The following is a 19,049-nucleotide window of genomic DNA, read 5'->3' as shown; positions in this document are numbered from 1 at the left end:
AAAACAAAAGAAAGACACTGGAAAAATCCCGTTTTTGTTTCAGTAGATGAAATGGTTTGTTTACTGAGGTGTCGTGCATTGTCACTGGCTGGTTGCAGCTGAATACATGTGTTGCTTCCCCACTCCCTCATCACTACTGCTTCTCTCCTTCCTCTCAGCTTACAGTCAGTGCTATCACCACTTCCTGTCACTAGCCTGGCAGCTGCCATCGAGAGGCAGGGAGGCGTGAGGAGTGGTTTGTCTGGATCTGATTCTCAGAGATTGTAGACGCAGTGGCTGGAGATGGCGGTCATGTGTGCATGTGTTGTGTGTGAGTGATTTGTGAACGTGTGTGTGTGCTCTCGTTTGCCGACAAAAGCTATGGCTGAGAATTTAGTTGTGAGAGTGTGATTGCCTTTTCTACGTGACTGTCTACGGCTCAGCAATCATCTTTACGGTGAGTTGCTACCTATCCTCATTATTGGATAAGAGTATTTGAACAAGTTATCTGTTACATGGATTGATCACCATGGTCTCATTTCATCAACATTTTGCCTGTGGCTTGTGAATAGCGGGGCCACATGAGTGGATTTCCGTGAGGGGCCAGACCCGCAGGCTGCTTCTGCAGGTATCTGTGATGGATTGGGTCTACCAATCCGAAGACGTTCAGTTCCCACTAAAATGCGGGCCCTGCCCATTAGATCTAGTCTCAGCGATCTGCCCGCTGGCTGTTTCTGTTTGTGTGTGGTGTAATGCAGCGGATATTCATTGTTTATCCGTGGACCAAGGACTGCGGTGCTCCTCAGCAGGCCAGAGGCCACGGGCGATCGACTTCAGGAATTGCGACTGTCTCATCTCACGTATGTTGTACAATGTAGTGTTTTATAGACATTTTATTTGTTCTAGTATATTTTGGCACTTCAAAAGTGGTTTATATGTTACAAAGTATGGACGATAAGAAGAAGAAAATTGTCAGTCACTGGCAGTTTGTACACTATGTATTCATATACACTGAAGTGCCAAAGATACTGGTATAGGCGTGTGTATTGAAATATGGAGATATGAAAACAGGCAGAATAGGGTGCTGCAGTCAGCAACGCATCTCCAAGGTAGCGATGAAGTGGGGATTTTCCCGTACGACCAATTCATGAGAGTACCTTGAATATAAGAAATCCAGTAAAACATCAAATCTCTGACATTGCTGCAGCTGGAAAAAAATCCTGCAAGAACGGGACCGACGACGACTGAAGAGAATCATTCAACATGACGGAAGTGCAAACCTTCTACAAATTGCTGCAAATTTCAATGCTGGGCCTTCAACAAGTGTCTGTGTGAACCATTCAACAAAACATTATCAACGTGGGCTTTCAGTGCCGAAGAATCCATGGACCCTCTGTTTCAGCAGGGGACTGTTCAAGCTGGTGGATGCTCTGTGACCGTGTGGACCGTGTGCAGTTGGAGTGATACGGGACCCCTGATATGTCTAGAAACGACTATGACAGGTGACACGTACGTAAGCATCCTTTCTGATCACCTGCATCCATTCATGTCCGTTATGCATTCCGATGGACTTAGGCAATTTCAGCAGGACAATGGCACCCTCCACACATCCAGAATAGCTGCAGAGTGGTTTCAGGAACAATCTTCTGAGTTTAAACACTTCCGCTGGCCACCAAACTCCCCAGTTGAGCATATCTGGGATGCCTTGCAACATGCTGTTCGGAAGAAATCTCCACCCCTCGTACTGTTACAGATTTGTGGACAGCCCTACAGGATTTATGGCGTCAGTTCCCTCCAGCACTACTTCAGACATTAGTTGAGTCCATACCACGTCGTATTGCGGCACTCCTGCGTTCTCTCGGAGGCGCTACATGATATTAGGCAGGTGTACCAGTTTCTTTGGCTCTTGCATTTTTCGAAAGAAAAATGACAAAAATCCTGTAAAATAATAGATATAACACAGTGGGTAATAACCAACAATAACAAACATAGCAGAACCAACATTTTATTGGCAGTCACTTACAGTGTTGGTTTACACAATCTTCCCCGCCTTATATACTTCTTTCAAAAGGCGTACTTTTTCCAGAGGTTAATTCTGAAATCAGTGAAAGTATTTTAAATATCTCTTGCTGCTTCAAGGAAATGTGTATTTTTGTCACCAAACGTGTTTTGTTTCATTAATTAAACACATATATCATTTGGCCTGCTTTCTCCATATAAAAACAGTTGATTACAAAATATGTTGATGTTAGGACTTAAGACTTTTGTTCGCATCAGGAAACTCCATTTGCTTGCAAGTTTTTTTTAGATATTTCCTTGTTTGCATTATTGGTTCTTGTACTGTAGCTGCATAGACAGATTGTCAACTTACATCTTAACTTACCACTGAGATCTTAAAATTTGTCACGGAAAAATGTTAAAATTTGTCTGGAAATCAGGGAAATATCAGGGAATTTCATGTGGAGAAACTTGTGGCAACCCTGATCACAGTACATGAACTAGTAACAAAAAAAAATGGGTTTTGGATGTGTTCAAAAACTCCATGAAGAGGGGGAAAATTATAATAGTGAACAACTCTGTAATTTTAACTCTCCACAAATATTGTCAAAGCGTTAAGTACAGCTTGACCTTAAAATTTTGCTACTGTTTTTGCTCGAAATAGTTGTGTCATAACATGGCACTACTCATGTGAACAGATATATTTACAGTTCACATTAAGCTAAAAGTTTGGCAACTACTGGAAGGGCCTTCAAAGCTGGACTGGCCTGAGTGAATGAATCAGACAGAGAGGGTGCAACAGCTCCTGATCATGTCTCTGTCCTATTATTTTTCTTTTACATGGTTAAAACTGTGGTCTTGTGGTTACCATCCTTGACTGTTAGTAAAGTTCTGTGATCGACTTGAGTCACTGCTAAAATTTTAGTAAAACATTGTGCTGTGGCAAATGGGTAACTGCCAAATAAAAAAAAAAAACACACAAAATAAAAATTTAAAAAAAATTAAAAAGAGAGAAGAAGTGTGGACTAAGAAAATGTGTGGACTAGGATACCAAAAAATGAATAAATTATGAAAGGATAGATTGCTGCTCACCATAAAGATGACCCGTTGAGTTGCAGACAGGGACAACGAAAAGACATCATAGCTTTCAGCCAAAGCCTCTTCAGCAAAGAAAACACACACACACACACACACACACACACACACACACACACAAGCAATTACATCTCATACACGCATGACTGCTCCCTCTGGCTCGGATTTGAGTGCATGAGTGTGCACATGCGAGCGCGCACTTTGCTGAAGAAGACTTTGGCCAAAAGCTATGACATGTAACTGTCTTTTCATTGTGCCTGTCTGCAACTCAACGGGTAATCTCTACTGTGAGGAGCACTATGTGGTTTTCTCAATATTGTATATATCCAACCTGGAGTTTCCATTGTTTGATACTGAAAAATGAAGTGGAAAAGTGTAGAGGATATGGAAATTTTTGTAGGCAGTAAAATATGAGCTAAGTAAAAATATTGGAGTTAGTCTGTTAAAGAGGAGTATGTAATATATGGTATCCACTCAAGAACCTCTCATAGACAGCCCCAGATCACTGGGAAATCCAGGAATTTCTTCATCTGAGAAAAACCAGGGAATTTTTTAGAAGCCTTTTTCATTGTTTTAATTTTCAGTTAAATTTTTGTGACTTTGACTGGTAATAACTGATATTGCAATAAATAATTTTACTTTAGCCTGCTAATGCAGAATAATACTGCTGTGAAAAATAAAACATAAATGAGAGAATAACACCAAAATAAAACTTTTGTAGCAAAGAAAATGCATCATTTGCAACAGAACACAGTGCGTACCGTAAAATGAGGTGCATCCGATCAAAAATGGCAGTTTTTTTTTTTTTTTATTTGTCCATTTACTGTTGTCATATCGGAATAAACTGTTGCCATATCGGAATTAAAATTCAGTATGTTAATTTCATAACCTTAATAATGATATATTCATGTATTATGTTATTTTTAGTTTATAATTGCAGTTATTATTTTAAGTTAATTGTTGATCAGTTTCACCCCCTCAGTTGGGGCGAATCCGATCATCATTGTATTTTGTATGCAGGAACGGAATCAGACTTCCAGTGGAGTGAATTCAACCAATATTTTGATTTTCAATAAATATGTTGCTGTATTTGCAACAAAGTTTTACAATTACTAGACTAAACAAATTTTTACAAGCACATTAAACTTGCGATTTTTGCTATAGAAACACTTGCATTCACGAAATTTGACAAACAAATATTAATTTTTAGTTATTGTATGTCTTAATCAATGTAAAAAGTATTTATTCAATGTCATAATCCTCTCTCCCTTAAAAAAATAAATTTACCTCACCCTCTGTGTTCTGGAACAACTTTTTTAATAATTTGGGCTCTTTCTACCTTAGTTGCATTGTCAGTTTCTGGAAAGACAAGATAAACTTTACCGTCAAGAACTTTCTTTCTCAGAAATGTCATTTCATAGGTTTCATTAGGGATGCTTTCAATTTTACCAATAAAAAACCTGAACCTTTTTTTTTTTTTTTTTTTTTAGGAAATTTTACTATGGTGAGCAGTGCAGAGTGGCTGCACGGTTTGAGGCGCCATTTTACGTATTGCGCTGCCCCTCCCGCCTGAGGTTCTAGTCCTCCCTTGGGCATGGGTGTGTGTGTGTGTGTTGTTCTTCGCATAAGTTAGTTTAAGTTGTGGTAAGTCTAGCAGTTTGGTCCCTTAGGAATTCACAGACATTCCTTGCTATGGTGAAATCATTTTCTTTAAATTCATGCCAATCTTTATCCTTCCCCTTGTCCATTTCTTCATTCACAGACATTCCTTGCTATGGTGAATCATTTTCTTTAAATTCATGCCAATCTTTATCCTTCCCCTTGTCCATTTCTTCATTTTCATTTGATGCGTGCTGTTCTAGATCACTGTTACATGTTCGGATAGGGACTCCCTGCTTGCAGCCCCGTCACTATAATTTTCATTGAAGTCGCTGATAACAATTCCTTTTCCTGGAGTTAATGCTAAATGCTTTGCTTGGTGCAGCTATCCTTTTGTTTCATTAGAGCAAACTTGTTTCAATTGCATTTCAAAGGCTGCTACCCAAGAAACTTCTGATGAGCTGGTGCCATGTGCATTGTTATTGGTTGCTTCTGGAATCTGTGAAATGACTATAAAGGGAAAATTTCCGGCTTTCCTGAACCCAGATATTACATTTGATTTGGACTTTATAGCTATATTTTCAAAGGTTTTTTTCAACAACCTAGGAAATTCGGATGTTGGCACCACTCCTCTATTCTACCTTTTCCAATCATCTAGCACATTTCTCCAAGCAAATTTTAAAGATCTAAAAAAGGCCGTATCAAGTGTCTGACACAAATGAGTAGAATTAGATGATAGAAGCACAAATTTTCATGTCCTGTTCCTGTCACAGTTTAATCACGTTATATGACAGATGACGCAAGAGACTGTCACTTGCCGGGCATAAGGCAAGACAATTTCAACAAACCATAATTCAAACATTGTTAGCTCAAACCAACCACTTTGATTATGATTATAACTTGCACCAGTTATGCCACCTTCAGACCAAGTTTCGTTGGGGTCTTTTGCCCTATAAAATGTGTATGGTGGGAGGACTGAGCCATCGGCAGCTGCTGCTATCATCACACTGATACTTTGCTTGGAACTACGGTATCTACTATCCTTTCATGATGTCCTATGCCTCACTTCACTATTGCTTTCACTTGTTCTGGATTGTCACAAAAGTTTATCTTGTCATAGTTTATTATGTTGGAAGGAGGGACACCATTCAAGGTCACTCCAAGGTTTTTAAAATAATCAATCACTGTTTCTCGGGTAACTGCTGCCTTTGCCCTCTTCACATTTTCACTTCTTCTAACTGTTAGTTCTTTATTTCTTTCGAGAAAAGATCTTACCCACAAGTGCCCAGGTCGACTGTCACGAAATCTTTTTTCAACCCTCCCTGCTTAATTGAGATATGTCTGCACAATGTCTCTAACATCATTATTCCTCAAAGGAAGCACCCATTTCGCACAACACAATAATCCTTCAACCAGGCTTTTTTCCTCACTATTGGTTAATGCTGGTTGGCCGCTTATTTTGTATTTGTATCTTTCCTTGAGTTTGTCATTTAATGTGGTATCTGCATATTGCTCTGAAGCTCACCAGATGCTTAATTTTCCTGATTTGACCGCTTTCACTGCATTTAGAGGAAATTTTTTTTGTAGTTAGATTTCCATGTTGGTTCCAGATCCTTTGATATACTTGCATGATCGGATTCACTCTACAAAAATGCAATTTTGTAATTAGGCCTGCATAGTGACTAAGCTGTATTATCAGTGAACAAAAATATGAAACTGTATCACTTAAGACGTTCATATGCAATTAATAATATTGCAAATTACCAGTTACACTTCGGAAGTAACATGCACCAGCTGAAGTTTTTGCATTGTTGTGTTGACTACACAAGTGTAGCACAAGAATCACACACCTACTGACAGTGCGATCAGCAGGTTGCGTGCACTCCAACACGCTGTTGTTGTTGATAGATTAATCAAGTATTCATGACAATGGTCAGCTGCGAAGTACTCGTTAAAATGCTATACTCAGTTATCCAAACATGGAAAAGTCTTTAAATGATTGGATTGACACCCCCTGATCGGATTTACCTCATTTTATGGTACATAAGCTTCTGCCAACAGCAAAATGTGTCAAAGGCTTTAGAACAAAGACTACACAATACTTTGCAACAGTAAACTGCTTTCGACAAGCATGAAATCACAACTGATTACATTTCTCTAAGAGCTTGCAGAAAAATTTTGCGAATGAGGGTTTGATAAGCATTAATTTCAAAGGAAATTTCCTTTTACACAGGATGAATTACATTACATGTGAGAAAGTGCAATGAATTTCTTAAACCACGGAGCATCAACAGTGTAGGAAAAGACAGGTTGCTACATACCGTAATGTGACCCAACTGAAAGTGATATGTTGCCAGTATTTGACCTTGCTGGTGTACTGTCATTGGATGTTATTGAATGAAAGGTGTGCTTGCACAACTAACTCACTGTGACAGACTGTCAGACTATTACTATGTAATATCAATGAAGTTGTGTGAATGATTCTCATGTACTGTCTCGAATAGAGGTAGTGAATTTAATTTTTTTGAATACAGGAAGGTCATTCTCCTCAGAAGTGACTGTCATTAATTTATAGCCAAAATTCTGGTGCATCTTCTGTGTGAAATTAATTGCACATCACCAAATGTGTTTCATAGCATACAATGATGGGCATCATAGACAACATACTGTTGAACCGGGGCAGATTGTCTTTTTATGATGAAAAAAAAGGAAGGAATTAACATGGATTCAAACATGAGACACTTTACATATAAAGATGGCTTGTTGTTTACTCAGCTACAGTGACCATTTACAAACTTATATGCATTCAGTTCATAGGTACAACACGAGCACATTCTATTTGCGAAAAAGATTTTGTGCCTTCTTGGAACAGATATAGACTACTGACAAGATCAGTTTTCAGTAATTTTTGAAAGAATATTATCTCGTCTGCATGTTCCCAAGGTAAATAGAGAAATATGGCTTATTACATTTCATTCACATTAGTGCTGTACTGGACTTTAAGTCTTGCTGCAATTCCTCCCAGTCAGTTTTTGCTGTTAAGTGTACTTATCATGTGTGCAGTTTGTAATCGCATGTCATTCATTATCACACTTCACAGATTTCTCATCTGTTATAGAGTGATCAAGTTGCCTCACTCATGAGCACCTGTTCTTCAGACATGAGTTACTCGCTTCACACTCCCGAACAAATGCCAAGCTCATAATTAATGAGCGAGTATGATACATGTACTGACAACCTCTAGTCAATACCTAACTAACAAAATAATAAAGATGTAAATAATTAAGGCTGGAGTGAAATCTATGGTTGTAGGACAGACAAAGATGAAAATGGCTTTGATAATTTATAATACCACAGATTATGAATGAAAGAAGGGAATGCAGGAAAAAAGGATGTGATGGAAGCTAGTAGTATACATCACCTGGAAATGAAATTGATGACAGAAATAAAGCAGATCAGTAAGATGGCTAAAGAAATGGATAACTGATACGACCTTATGTAAAAGTAGATGACGTGTACATGTAGATTAAATAAAAGTTGGAGATGTCAACCTGTGAATCAGTGAGAAGTGTTTGTTAAGTGCAGAAGACATGGCAAATAAATAGAGAGAATGTATCGGAAGCCTGTATAATAGACAAGAGTTGTCCTGTGGAATAATATACAGGGCTATTACAAATGATTGAAGCGATTTCATAAATTCACTGTAGCTCCATTCATTGACAGATGGTCACGACACACTACAGATACGTAGAAAAACTCATAAAGTTTTGTTCGGCTGAAGCCGCACTTCAGGTTTCTGCCGCCAGAGCTCTCGAGAGCGCAGTGAGACAAAATGGGGACCGGAGCCGAGAAAGCGTATGTCGTGCTTGAAATGCATTCACATCAGTCAGTCATAACAGTGCAACGACACTTCAGGACGAAGTTCAACAAAGATCCACCAACTGCTAACTCCATTCGGCGATGGTATGTGCAGTTTAAAGCTTCTGGATGCCTCTGTAAGGGGAAATCAACGGGTCGGCCTGCAGTGAGCGAAGAAACGGTTGAACGCGTGCGGGCAAGTTTCACGCGTAGCCCGCGGAAGTCGACGAATAAAGCAAGCAGGGAGCTAAACGTACTACAGCCGACGGTTTGGAAAATCTTACGGAAAAGGCTGAAGCAGAAGCCTTACCGTTTACAATTGCTACAAGCCCTGACACCCGATGACAAAGTCAAACGCTTTGAATTTTCGGCGCGGTTGCAACAGCTCATGGAAGAGGATGCGTTCAGTGCGAAACTTGTTTTCAGTGATGAAGCAACATTTTTTCTTAATGGTGAAGTGAACAGACACAATGTGCGAATCTGGGCAGTAGAGAATCCTCATGCGTTCGTGCAGCAAATTCGCAGTTCACCAAAAGTTAACGTGTTTTGTGCAATCTCACGGTTTAAAGTTTACGGCCCCTTTTTCTTCTGCGAAAAAAACGTTACAGGACACGTGTGTCTGGACATGCTGGAAATTTGGCTCATGCTACAACTGGAGACCGACAGCGCCGACTTCATCTTTCAACAGGATGGTGCTCCACCGCACTTCCATCATGATGTTCGGCATTTCTTAAACAGGAGATTGGAAAACCGATGGATCGGTCATGGTGGAGATCATGATCAGCAATTCATGTCATGTCCTCCACGCTCTTCCGACTTAACCCCATGCGATTTCTTTCTTTGGGGTTATGTGAAAGATTCAGTGTTTAAACCTCCTCTACCAAGAAACGTGCCAGAACTGCGAGCTCACATCAACGATGCTTTCGAACTCATTGATGGGGACATGCTGCGCCGAGTGTGGGAGGAACTTGATTATCAGCTTGATGTCTGCCGAATCACTAAAGGGGCACATATCGAACATTTGTGAATGCCTAAAAAAACTTTTTGAGTTTTTGTATGTGTGTGCAAAGCATTGTGAAAATATCTCAAATAATAAAGTTATTGTAGAGCTGTGAAATCACTTCAATCATTTGTAATAACCCTGTACATGGTGTATCAAAAAGAATCATCCAATTTGGCATATCTGTATTTCTGAAACTAATAAACATATACAATGAATTTTGTTTTTTGATGAATGGGAAACTCAAAAAGATCTTTGTCATACCTTTTCATGGGTGTTCAATATGCCCCCATTGAGATGCACTGCATGTCAATGCAGTATTCACATTGTACAGTGCAGCGAGCATGTCTTGAGTTACAGCTTCCACAGCTGCTAACATAGAACACAAAACACTTTCTATTTTCCCGACACCATTTGTACTAGAACTGAAGTGGGTGCTAACTGTTGCTACCTAGTGGGAACCATCTAAAACTCTTTGCTTTTTCCAACAATACATTGTTCGTGTACAAATCTTAAATAACATAGTACTTATGATTTTTTAAAATTTGATGATTCTTTTTGATACACCATATATTATAATGATGATAGTGAGGAAATGGCTGACCCGCTCATATACTCAAAATTTGACAGAGAACTGAGTGGTCTGAACTCAAAACAGTCAGTAAGAGTCACTGAGATGCCTTTCATATCACTGAAATCAGTGGGACTTATATAACCTAGAGATTTTCCTTGCTGTAGGCCTGAGTCTGTGAAACAGGAGAGGTATCTTTAAATTTCCTGGTAAGTATTATCCTCACATTACCAAAGAAATTATGAATTGATAAATGTGAGAACTGTCAGATGATTAATCTTTCACCACAATGTATAAAGTTCTGACTAAAGAAATAAGACACAACAGAAAGATAAATCAAAGAGCTACTCAAAGATCAGATTTTCTTCTGCAAAGGTCATGATACCAGGAAAGCCATTCTTGTGTTACCCTTAGTACATTGGAAGGTATAATAAAGAAAGCCAGGATACTTTAATGGCATTTCTAGACCCAGAGAAATATTTCATTAATATGAAGTGAAACAAGCTGCTCAAAATCTTGAGAAGAATGGAACTGAACAACAGACTGAGAGTAATGATAGTATAAAATCAAGAAATATAAATCTACATGTGAATGTAGCAGCTTATTACTGTTGTTTAATTTGTATGTTACACATGCAGTGAATTAGCATAGAAAATTTCAGGCAGGAGTGAAAGACAATGTATCCTGTTAGGTGGAAGTTAGAAAGACTTTGTGCTGCAAAGTGGAATGATTGGTCACCTAGCACAGAATTTAGATTGTAAATACACAATGCAAGCAGAAAGTGATGAAAAACGAGGACTTGGTTAGCATCAAAACTGAGGAAGAGGTAAAAACAGGAATTAAAGATATCTGGTATCTTGGAAATACGGTCACAGAAGATTGATACATCAAACAGTGGATTGTAGCAGGCAAAGAAAGCTTCATTCCTGTACTAGTATAAAATATAGAACACAACAGTGTATGGTGGTGACATGAATCTTGATAAAACCAAGGAAGATGAAACTGGTTGTATGTGAAATGTTGAGGTACAGAAGGATTTGAGAAAGTCACATTCAGCAGATATAATGAGGTAGAGGGAGTGATGTTGTAGGACCACACCAAGTCACTTTAAGTATCAATAACTCTGTAATAAATGGAAGAAGATAAAAAATGATCAGCAGTGGAACTTAAAATTTTGAAAATACTGGCAGCTGTGAAGTAAATGATTGCTGAGCAGAGGATAATTACATCATGAGATAATATACTAAATGGCTGCTGAGTACCATAACTGAAAATAAACATACAATTATTACTTGGTGGAAAAAAGCTGTCTTATATAGAATATATAATATAATTTTGTCAGAGAGATGCATAGTAGTTAAATGTTTAATGGAAGTATTTGGGTAAGTCATTTCAAATTCCAGTCCAGCAATTCTGTTATGAAATCAATGGCTCATTTGATTAGACAGTGACCAACCCTTTTCCATTTGTTTTGAATGTGAACCTGTATGTACATCAGCAGAACATTATATTTGAAGAAAGAGCTGATTTCACGGAGCAGTTACCAATTTTCGACTTCAGTTAGAAGACTCAAGAAAAAATTAGAGCAGTGCTATTTTTGAAATTGTAATAGGCATTAACATTTAATTTTAAATGGATAAGAAACAGGAACTTTGAATATTTTGGAAACAAGGTCAGAGAAGATTGATGTATCAAGAAGGATGACATCATAAGTGGACTGTAGCAGGCAAAGAAAGTTTCATTCTGCAAAATAGTATTACACTCACATGTTGTATTTATCTTACTATGGAACAGTTTGAAGCATAACTGAAATTGTAATAGGCATTTGCATTTCATTTAAAAAAATAAGAAATGGGAACTTTGAATATTTGTAAAGAATAAAGCTGGCCACACCAAATGTGAATCCTTACTATTTTGTTTTGTTTCCTAGCACTGCATTCAGTGCTATAATCCAGATTAAAAATATCTAGTGACGAGAAAAACACACATCATGGTATATTTTATGGTGTTTTAAGTATCAATTTTATTTTATGTTGTACACTACATAGTCTTTACTAGTTGATTAGGTTTACATTAATGCTGAAATTGTATATTTACAGTTGCAATAGTGTAGTCTTTACTAGTTGATTACGTTTACATTAATTCTGAAATTGTGCATTTACAGTTGTAACAGTGTCCTCTTTGCGGTTGCCCACATATTTCTAATGTTTATTAATTTATTTTTCTATGTACAGGAAACATATGAGTCCTTCCACTACACTTCCTTGTTATACTTATCAGACTATGGAAAAGACTTTACTGGGGGACGATTTGTGTTTGTAGATAAGGAATTCAACAAGACTGTAGAACCCAGGAAAGGTAAGGATGTAACTGACATTTTTGCTCTAATTAGCTTTGTTGTTTTGAAAATACTCAGAAAGTATATATAATTGTGGTAAGATTACAGTACAGAGTAAGTACAGATTATGGGGCAGCTATTTTCATATATGTTAAACATGAATATCATCTTGCCCTCATGTTAGAGACAGCACATTGAAGCTCAAAATGGATGTTTGATTGTGCATGCCATCTGGGGCATCAGGAAACAAATGTGTTGCTCCATATGAAATCATGCATTACCTAACAGCTGGGAGGAGAGCAGAAGACTAAATTCACACTCAAGCAGTTATCTTTGGTTTAAAGCCTTTCAGAAAATGTTGTCTGTCCACAAGGTATCATCATCATTGTCATTGTCATCATCATTATTAATGAACATCATCTGAATATCATTTCATGTATTCTAAGTTTCGCACAACTTTTGAAACGTGTCTGATCTTCTCTAAAGTCAGTGTACTTTTCAATCCATTGTCATTTGTGTGTCTGCAAATACTGAGAAAACTCTAAAGTACAAAAGACAGAATGGCTGCCCAATACTTAACTTCAGAAGATGAAATTCCTAATATTGCCAATACAACAACTTACAGTAAAATATCCATTGTTGTGACCTGAAGATCTGTGCGTTACTATTAGTGTTTCAAGCAGTCAACACATATCTTCTGTAACGTTAACACTGAATATTGAGGTACCTTTGTGTCCTATTGTAGGGAAACTTATATTGGACTCGCGTGATGAGGAAACCTCCGGAAATCGAATTCCCAAGGCTCCAACACTGAAGTTCAGTAGTTATGTACTTTCTATCTGTGAGCATAAGCAGCTACTCAAGAAGTGTGTTGGTGGTGCAGAGGGAGTCCTACGAGAGATAAGATATTGCCATTGCTAGCTGCGGATATTGACCATCACTGGCTTGGTGCACCTAAAACTGATGCTGACGAAACTATAAAGATTCTTCACCTTCCCCTGAGGTGGGGACAGGCAGCCAATCCCATGTAACAGATTTCCAACAGCATCACAGAAATATCCAAAGTGTACTTGTCTCACTTTGTGTGTCACGGCAAGCGAGGGTTCCTTACCTTGTTTTGGTATAAATAATATTTAGGTTGTCACCTGTACTGTGTTTTATGGGGGATGAGTTGACTGTTGTTACTTCTCCTTTGCCGGAGTGTGGGGCCTGCTGCTTAAATGCCTTTTCTGTGTTCCCAAGCCCAGCAGACTGCTGGGTTATGAGTTCACATGTGTGGAAGCTAGTAGCTGTGTGGTTACAGCAGGTTAGCTATAATTGTGTCACTGGAAACATCAATGTGTCTAACAAGGCTTATCATTTAAGGTAAGATCTTCAGTGTTTCTGACTGGAGGAGCCAGGTGGGCAGTTCTAGGGATGGAATAATAGTTGATGGGACTTATAGAGAGTGAGTTTACTTTTCTGCGGTTTATTCATTTTATCATCTCACACTTTTGGTTGTGCCCCTCAGTTTCTTCCAGATTAACACTGACAGGTGCAGTCACAGGTCACAGCACTAATCCTGGTTGTCAGAACTTGTATGCTCCTTCTTAAGAGAGAGAAGAGGGATTGGGGAAAGGTTGGCAAAGAGCGGCAGGTTATTCATATCCTAGGGTGAGAGGGACCAATCTGTTATCAGTAAAAGGGGAGACAAAGATGAAGGAGAAGGCACGAGAGCTGATGGAATGGGAAACATAGTACACTGATAAGCACCGAGTGAGTTTCTGCTTAGCAATCATACAAGAGACGAACAAAAAATGGAGGTAGTTTAAAAAGGGCATTAAGATAAAAAGTAGTTGTGTAGATAATGAAATTCTCAATGGGGAAAAAAGGCGGGCAAGGGGGGGATTCTAATAGAGGTTAAGTGCTGGAGGATGGCATTCTTTTGTTAAGATTCATACATAATTCATTTTATATTTTTAATTCATATTCTTATCAGCTTTTTTGCCCTCCTTTTTATTGATAGCTGCAGTATGCTAGTCTTACTGACTGGTTTTAAGTTAGTTCATTTTTATGTTTATGCAGGTCGAGTATTGATGTTCACATCTGGCTCGGAGAATGTGCATTATGTGGAGCCCGTTACCAGTGGCACACGTTTTGCTATCACAGTCTCATTCACCTGTGATAAAAAATTTGCTATCTCAGATCCAAATATGAATAATTTCAGCAGAAGGAGATAGGAGTGATATCATTTTACTTGACCAATGTATTCTTATTGTACCTACAGGAAAATCTATATACTTAAGATTTTTCTGTCTAATAGTATTAAAGTTGTGCTGTGAAGTTCACTAAATGATTATTCTGTACATTATTTTTGTAAAGCTGAGTTTATTCTTTATTCCAGTAATGAGACTGTTCAACACACAAATGCTGTGATAATATTATTTATGTGTTATTTTCAGTTAATTAATAATTAATTTTGGGTTTTGAATTGTGTAAATTCATTATTATTGCCCATTATTACTATTAAATAGCTTTCTGATTACAAACTAAGTGACCACATCTTGAAATTGTTACTACATCTTGCATTCTGGACTTGTGTGGTGCCTCAATAACCATTGCATTACCTGTATGACAGAATCAAAATATTGTGAAGTACTTTTTTACTTTTCATGATTATTGCTCTTAGCAGCATAGTGGTATCTCACCCTGCCCCATTTCCTTATAGTGGCCAGTTTTTGGATTTAGTTAATAAAAGAGCCATATAAGCTCCAAATTCCTGTATGTTTTTTTATTCTTTACTGTGGCTGTAATCTATGCCATTCTGAATTATAATAATGCATAATATTTCTTTGATACATTGTTTTGTAAAGTGTCTTCACATAGTTAAGAAAGTTTGTACCTGACACTCATGCTGTATGAACAAATACAGAAACTAAGCACTAATATATACTGTTTCACTTACTGACATTTGTGTTGAACATTCTGACATTTTTCTCCCTGAACCCTTATGAATCATAGTTTTTGACTTTATCCCAGGTTTGCAGATTCATTGAAAAAAATTGGCTAGAGTTGGGAAAGGTGTAAATCTGGAGTTGAGACTATGGGGACAAGGAATATGTAGAGTGTCATCTGAGATGGAAAATGACACATTATGTGTGTGGATTGCAGAGGGATCAGTTGGTTCACCGCTGTTTGTGAGGTGGGCTGATGAGGACATTCTAGATAGCTGCCATTTTCTTTCTTCTTCTAAAAATAATAACTGAAATAAAGAATTTATTAGACATTTGTCTCTCTTATCCTGGAGCCTGAATTTACTTACTGGAAGTGATATTGTCTATCTGGAGACATACGACTGAAGGCATATTAATTAGCATAACGCTTTCACTACATATAATCTTATAACACTACATCTACTCACACACCATTGTCAATACATTCTGTGTATCATGTGATCCGAGGTTTTCCCAGGATACATGCTACTTCCAAGGTTCTCATGTGTACTGCTGAATTCAGTCATAGTAGATTCGCGATATTTTGGGGGTAATCATTCCACCACCATCAAATGGTGCTCACTGAATGATGTGTCTTCTGCTGTGTGTTGGTGGTATATGTGCCTGCCAGTCCAGAGTTATGGCCGTGCTTGGTGGGTGGGTGGGGGGTGGGGGGGGAGTCAGTTGCTATAGCCCCCACCATTCCTGTCACATCTCGCATCCAGATGTCACGTGTGTCGTGCTATGATGGAGCTTAGTATTGGCTCCCATCCCTTGCTCAGGTGGAAACCTTTGTCCCTTGTTTAAATTATCAGTCACATGGATTTCGTTGCTTTTTTGAAATTGGAGTCCCAAAATTTATTGGTAGTAGCAAGGACTTTTGTTTACTGGTAATTGGGTGTGGCGCTCATGTTCTGTACATTGGTCTTGGATTGTGTGGATCGTTTAACCAATGTAAGTTTTTCTGAAGTCACTTAGTACAACCCTGTTTTTTGGAGACTTAGGCCGTTTCTCACTGTCGCTAATAAAACTCATATTTTGGCTGATGGGCGGAAAACTGGTATTATGTTGTGTTTTCCCAGTATTCTGGCAATTTTTGATGATACAGCGCCAGCAAATGGTGTGAAGACATTCCTCTTATTATCGTCTTCCGTTTTTTGGCTGTGTTGTTCTTGGGGCTCTTGCATTGCAGAGCTGTCTAGATCTGTTGTTTGCTGTAGCCATTGTTGAGGAAGATGGATTCCAGGTGCCGCATCTCTGGGGTCATACTTTGTTCGTGTACAGTGGAGTATGCCCTGTGTGCTAGAGTGTTGAGCACACTGTTCTTCTGTGAGGGAGGCATGGAGATATAAATCTGTATTGTTGGTTTAAGGTGTACATTGTTGGAAAATGAGCTGACAGGTCTACGCTGAACTAGGATACCAAGAAAAGAAAGAAAGTTTGCCATCTTCTTCTATTTCCCTAGTAAATTGGATATTTTCATGGATAAAATTCAGACCTTATACGATTTTTGCAGAAATTCAGATGTTCTAAGATTTTTAGTGTGAGGCCAGCAGGATATGAACTGTGGACATGCAGGCATAGATACCACTAGTGTGCAGCAGATACATCATTCAATCAGCATCACCTGATGATGACGGAACACTTACTCGCCGAAATATCGTGGACCCGGCAGTATACCCAAAATACATGTATCAGTTTGAGATTAATAATAATTGTAATAATAATGTAATTATCTGCTCAACAATTTCTCAGGTGGATGAGAAATAAAATTTCCAGAGAGAAAAAGAACCTCGTGGATGAAACCATGAAGAAATATACTGTAATTTCAGGCCAACAATCAGCTCTTATTTTTGACTTCAGTTCCCAACCTTGATAGTGCACAGTTTTTATTGCTTATCTGAAAGTCAACTAAAATATAGCTCTACAATGCACGGTAATTTGCCAGAGAAATCCAGCACAGAGTGGCAAAATGCATTAGGACATAGTCTGGGAAGTACCAACAAAACTGAAACTAAAGGAAAAACATTATGCTGACACACTGAATGTAAATTTGTTACTTAGGATCAGTAAATAAAAAGAACAGTGAACACTTTTGGATTTATTAAGATATCCATATTTTAGCTATTTGTGAAACAATACTTTCTTGTACAAGTATGTAGCAGTAACAAAGAACTGTATAGTCTTTAAAGGCAAATCACCAATTAAAATTATGAAAGGAAATTGTCTGTCAGATAAGACTTCATAAAAGTGCAACACAAAGTAAGAGAATTAAAATCTGTGCCAGAAAAGCTATTTTTTTCTAATCATTAGCTGCGAAGGTAAAATGTACCCTCTTTATTAACTGTCATATGCCAATAAATGATTTTTATCCCAGTTTACCATACTGGGTCTACACAGTGTCTCTTGCAGTTGTTCAGCTGTTTTTCTTGACCATGTCGTTCAGATTCACTTGCCAAGTGAATTCACAATCTACAAATCTACAGTTTAGAACTGCAATTCACAATCTACAGTGTAGAACTGCATACAGTTCTGAAGGCCTTGGGGCAAATGAGTTGTGACATAGGAAGGAATTTTTTCATCTCCTCCAGTTCCCTTAGTGCCCTCCAAGTGATGTCACAAATATACCCAGCAGAGAATATGACTAAGTTGATTCAGTTCTCCTCTACTTACCTAAATGATTAGGGAAAGGAAGTAGTATTCTGAGGCTCTCCATGAAACATGAAATTCAGGCAGACTGTTCATTGTTCTGGGACAGATGAGTTCTCTTCAAATTCCTAACAGAGGTGAGATGGTAAATGCCACAAAACGATGCAGAAATTGTGATGGGCCATTCAGAACAAATGGTGCAGATGCTCAGTACAACATGGGATGATTAGTACTGGTATTGCTGTGCTGCATGATAATGCTTGGCCACACAATGCTCAAGGGACAATGGAGCTCCTACAAAGATTCAGCTGTTTGGAATCAGCATTTTCAGACTTACTTAAATGGTTGTTACCCAGTGGTTCTATTCCAAGGCGTAAGACTTCTACGACAGGGATACAAAAGTTGGTCCCAAAGTATGACAGGTATCTGAGCTCTGGTGGTGAACATGTTGAAAAATAACTAAACACTTTCTGTATTTGTTCCGATAAATCTTTAATTAAATTTTGCTGTGTTTCTGTTCACTTACTTTATCAATGAACCTCATACACCCTCACACATAACTACTACTCCTTTGAGGGAAAGATATACAAACCAATCTATGGCATGGCCATGGGCCCCCACTTAGAATCCTGCAATACCAATACAATTATGGACCATCTAAAGGTAGCTTGCTAGCCTCCCAAACCCCAACCCCCTTGTCTATTCAGGTTCATTGATAAAATCTTCATGATCTGATCTCAGTGCCAAGACACACTATCCTCATTCATCTGCAGCCTTAACAGCTTCTCTTCCATTTGCTACATATGTTTCTCCTTTGGGCAATGTGCCATCTTTCTGAACATTGACCTCCATCCCTCTGCTCATATTGGTCCCACTAACCACCAACAGTACGTGCATTTTGACAGTTGCCATCCTTCCATGCCAGAAACCCACTCCTATTTAGTTTGGCCATCAGTTGAGAATGTACCTGCAGTGACAAGAATTCCCTTG

At 38.3% G+C, this 19,049-nt stretch overlaps 1 protein-coding gene across 1 annotated transcript in view; it reads left to right on the top strand.

Annotated features, from left to right (window-relative positions):
• Positions 1-15,701, top strand: part of LOC126253550 (2-oxoglutarate and iron-dependent oxygenase domain-containing protein 3-like) — a 41,447-nt gene extending 25,746 nt beyond the window's left edge. The window contains exons 6-7 of the mRNA XM_049954956.1: positions 12,335-12,458; positions 14,503-15,701. Coding sequence (XP_049810913.1) covers positions 12,335-12,458; positions 14,503-14,657 — 279 coding nt within the window. The 3' untranslated portion in view covers positions 14,658-15,701. The remainder of the gene's footprint in view (positions 1-12,334; positions 12,459-14,502) is intronic.
• Positions 15,702-19,049: the final 3,348 nt, after the last annotated feature.

Source organism: Schistocerca nitens, chromosome 4 (assembly GCF_023898315.1).
Source record: "Schistocerca nitens isolate TAMUIC-IGC-003100 chromosome 4, iqSchNite1.1, whole genome shotgun sequence".
NCBI lineage: Eukaryota > Metazoa > Arthropoda > Insecta > Orthoptera > Acrididae > Schistocerca > Schistocerca nitens.
Note: the sequence above shows the minus strand (reverse complement) of the source record. Positions and strands in the feature narration are given on the sequence as shown.